At 39.9% G+C, this 4200-nt stretch overlaps 1 protein-coding gene and 1 pseudogene across 1 annotated transcript in view; one reads left to right on the plus strand and one right to left on the minus strand.

Moving 5' to 3' along the window:
• LOC116095729 (cytochrome P450 2J6-like) overlaps positions 1–4200 on the minus strand; it is a 76237-nt gene that overhangs the window by 10495 nt on the left and 61542 nt on the right. Inside the window, exon 9 of the mRNA XM_031377006.1 lies at positions 69–207. Coding sequence (XP_031232866.1) covers positions 69–207 — 139 coding nt within the window. The remainder of the gene's footprint in view (positions 1–68; positions 208–4200) is intronic.
• Positions 426–3195, plus strand: LOC116095219 (annotated as a pseudogene).

The following is a 4200-nucleotide window of genomic DNA, read 5'->3' on the forward strand; positions in this document are numbered from 1 at the left end:
CTCTAGGCAGAAGAGAAGGGAAGGGATGAGGTGAGAGTCTGACCAGTTTCCTTCTCGTTACCACTCACCCACTGAGAAAGGCAGAAAGGATTCTCTCTTCTTAAACTGTCCATTCTCCAAAAAGTGGTCTGGATTGAAGACGTCTGGAGTGGCCCACTCTTTGGGGTCCCTGTGCAGGGCAGTCAAATTTGTGAGAATCATTTTGCCCTAAAGGAGGAAGCCAAGAAACAAGGCTTGAAATATGGAAGATATCTAGACACAAGGGATAAGCCTTCCCAATATCCCATTCCTGTTTACACCCTAAGCTCCCACAAAAACCTGTTCTTAGTTCAGATCATAGATGAACAATGTGTGCTTAGCACATTTCAGGGACATTTAGGCTTCATTTTATTACAAAAGTCTGGTATATAAGAATAGGTCAGCACATGGTAGGGAGAAGAATTGTGGCCATCCATGGGAAGATAAAGTCACTAGATGTGAGTAACCTTCAAAATAGCTACTCCCTAAGTGAGGATTATGGAAGGTCTGCAAAGGAAAATGGTGTGTCTACCATCTCTTCCTCTCTCTTCCTAGCCCTCAGTATGTGGCTTCTGTACATAGTCTCTCAGCAGGGTTAGGAGTACATCAAACATGTAGAGTAAGCATGTTCAGTCCAACAGTCTCCCTGGCATGGGGCCTTGATTCCCTAGAATGTTCCTTTACCTCATACTGCCTCATTAACTGCAGCCAACTCCCAAACCATTATTTCCATCTCTCTCAGTTATTATTTCCCCCTGCCTTCTTCATATCTTAGAACCTCATCTACACAACACCTGACAATGATTATGCCATGAATAGAAACTAATAACTATATACTCAATGTCCCATCATTTTCATTAATCACTCTCTAGTATGTTTAATATGAAGAGGCATTCTTTGATTCTCCAGAGCCATTTTCACTGCTGCCTAGGATGCCATATGCTGGTATTTACTTTCTCAGTTTGGTAATCATCCCAATCCTCTTTAAAGATTGTTTCCTTGACATGAGTACTAATCTTTCCCCATGTAGTCAGACTAAAGTCAACTACTTTTAATTCTCAGAATCTGCATATTTTACTTTACAAACTCTCTTGTTCCCTCCAAGGCTCTGGGCCTCATCCCAGCCTTCCTAACTCTAGACAGTGCCTGAGTGCTTTCCTGAGAGCATGTTCATGACTTATAATCTGTCACATCTATGGTCACTTTTTTCAGGATGTTTTACAGACAGAAAATCTTATGTGTATAAATAAAAATAACTGTTACATGGAGTAGGAAGCTCTGAATGAATGAACGACCTCTTCGTGTAAGGACTATACATTATTCTGTGTCATGATAGAGATATAGGAATCAATGCTATGAGAAATTAACAATTTTCTTAGAGTTACACAGTGGGTAGAGATGCAACCATTTCTAGAGCTAGGTCCATGTAAAATTAAAGCCATGTAAAGTGAGTCTTTGACTCATTTGCATAGTATCCAGTTAGATTGTCAACTAGAGTTGGTACTATATTTGAACTTGACAATCCATTGTAAAAATCATAAGTTGAGGTTTTAAGTTTCTAGGTGTTTTAGGCAAGGTTACATCTGTGTTTCCATAATAGACTCTTCTGCTCGGAATTCTGAAGTCTTTCTTGAGAACAAGCCATTCTCAGTAATTTATAATTGTCTAGGAAATTATAATAGAACACCATGGAGTGTAGCTGTGAGGCTATTTTCAGAGCTCATCATCTAATGACAGTAGACTGTCATGATATATGCCACCTTATCCAAAGCTGAAGAAATAGGTAGGATAAATGGAGTGGGATGATAGCTTCCTGAAGGCATTCTTCTGCTTCCTTGCCACCAACATGAAAAATGATCTGCTGTGCCTCCCCCTTGCTGCGATGCTGAACTGAAACCCAAGGCATTTTATTTTGCTACTGCAGAAAAAATGTCTGGTTTTATTTGGTATGGAGTGTAGAGAAAGAATGGAAAGAATAATAATTGTATCTTGAACAGAAAAAGTATGATCTGGTTAGGAGTGCCCTCTACAGAAATCCTGAGTAGATCATATGCTACAGTCTGGGAACAGAGGGACTGTAAGAGCGATCCATGGGTAAAAGTATAAGAGATATCTTCTAATGACTAACATAATAATTCCTGGCCAGGTCAAGTAGTCAGAACAGGTTTCTTCCGAAATACTAAGGTTAGGACATTTTATATTGTAGTAGAGAAACATTATGCAAACTTATTTCACTTAGTCACAATTTCTACTGAATAAAGAAGGGATCAATATTCTTAAAAGAGGATTAAGAAAAATTGAAATAAATAAGAATTCTCAATACATGTCTTCTTGGCAACTATCTGTTTTCTTTTTTTTTTTTTCCTGTCCCTTTCTTAGATTTACTATTTCACTTTGGACTAGACTCCTCTATGAGATAGAATGTTCTCAACTGTGGGAGAACAAAAAAAGATGCTAGAAAACAACCTGTGTGCTCACATATGACAAAGAAATATTGACTCTTGAGCCGAGGAGGCCCCGCGCAGTGCTGCCAATACCCCAGCAGAGAAGCTGAAAGCAACATCTAATTTGAAATACTAAAAGTGAATACAAAACTATTTCTGAAATGCAGACAATTGTGTTGTTGTTGGTGATGGTGCTGTTGGTAAAACACATCTCCTGATATCCTACACAACAAATAAATTTCCATCGGACTATGTACCAACTGTTTTTGACAACTATGCAGTCACAGTTATGATTGGTGGAGAGCCATACACTCTTGGACTTTTTTGATACTGCAGGGCAAGAGGATTATGAGAGAATATGACTGCTCAGTTATCCATAGACAGATGTTTTTCTAGTATGTTTCTCAGTGGTCTCTCCATCCTCATTTGAAAATGTAAAAGAAAAGTGTGTGCCTGAGATAACTCACCACTGTCAAAGACTCCTTTCTTGCTTGTTGGGACCCAATCTGATCTCAGAGATGACCTCTCTACTATTGAGAATCTTGCCAAGAACAAACAGAAGCCTATTACTCCAGAGACTGCTGAAAAGCTGGCTCAGGATCTGAAGGCTGTCAAGTATGTGGAGTGCTCTGCCCTCACACAGAAAGGCATAAAGAATGTGTTTGATAAAGCAATATTGGCTGCCCTGGAGCCTCCACAACTGAAGAAGAGCCACGGGTGTGTGCTGCTATGAACGCATCCCCAGAGTCCTTTCTGCCCAGCTGTTGTTGTCATCATGCTAAAAGCAATGTTTAAATGAAACTGAAGATTAAAAATTAAAATTCGACTCAGGTTCCTTCCGGTCTGTCTGGGCTGGTGTCCAGAGCAGACCTTGGGCGCAAGCTCCACAGCCAGTCCCACAACACACAGAGAAAGCCCCACTCCCAGGTGATCTAACAAGCCCAGGATCACAGGATCCCAAAATCACAGGATCACAGAGATAGCTTGACTCTGTGGAGTTCTGACAGAATCAAGATCACAGGAAGGACAGACTCCAGTCAGATTTAGTAAGGGCAAGTGGCACTAGAGATAACCTGATGGTGGAGGGGGACAAGCATAAGAAAATAAACAACACAAACCAAGGTCACTTGGCATCATCAGAACCCAATTCTCCCACCATAGCAAGTCCTGGACACACCATCACACCGCAAAAACAAGACTCAGATATAAAATCACTTCTCATGGTGATGATGTAGGACTTTAAGAAAGACATAAATAGCACCTTCAAAGAAATACAAGAGAACACAGGTAAACAGCTAGAAGCCCTTCAAGAAGAAACACAAAAATCCCTTAAAGAACTACAGGAAAACACAATGAAACAGGTGATGGAAATGAGCAAAACCATCCAGAATCTAAAAATGGAAATAGAAACAATAAAGAAAACAGAAAGAGAGACAATCCTGGCCATACAAAACCTAGGAAACAAATCAGTAGTCATAGATGCAAACATCACCAACAGAATAAAAGAGATAGAAGAGAGAATCTCAGGGGCAGAAGACACCATAGAAAACATTGACACAACAGTCAAAGAAAATGCAAAAACCAAAAAGTTCCTAACCCAAAACATCCAGGAAATCCAGGAATGAAAAGACCAAACCTAAGGATATTAGGTATAGAAGAGAGTGAAGACACCCAGTGTAATGGGCCAGTAAATATCTTCAACAAAATTATAGAAGAAAACTTCCCTAACCTAAAGAAA

The sequence above is a fragment of the Mastomys coucha genome, unplaced genomic scaffold (genome assembly GCF_008632895.1).
Source record: "Mastomys coucha isolate ucsf_1 unplaced genomic scaffold, UCSF_Mcou_1 pScaffold18, whole genome shotgun sequence".
NCBI lineage: Eukaryota > Metazoa > Chordata > Mammalia > Rodentia > Muridae > Mastomys > Mastomys coucha.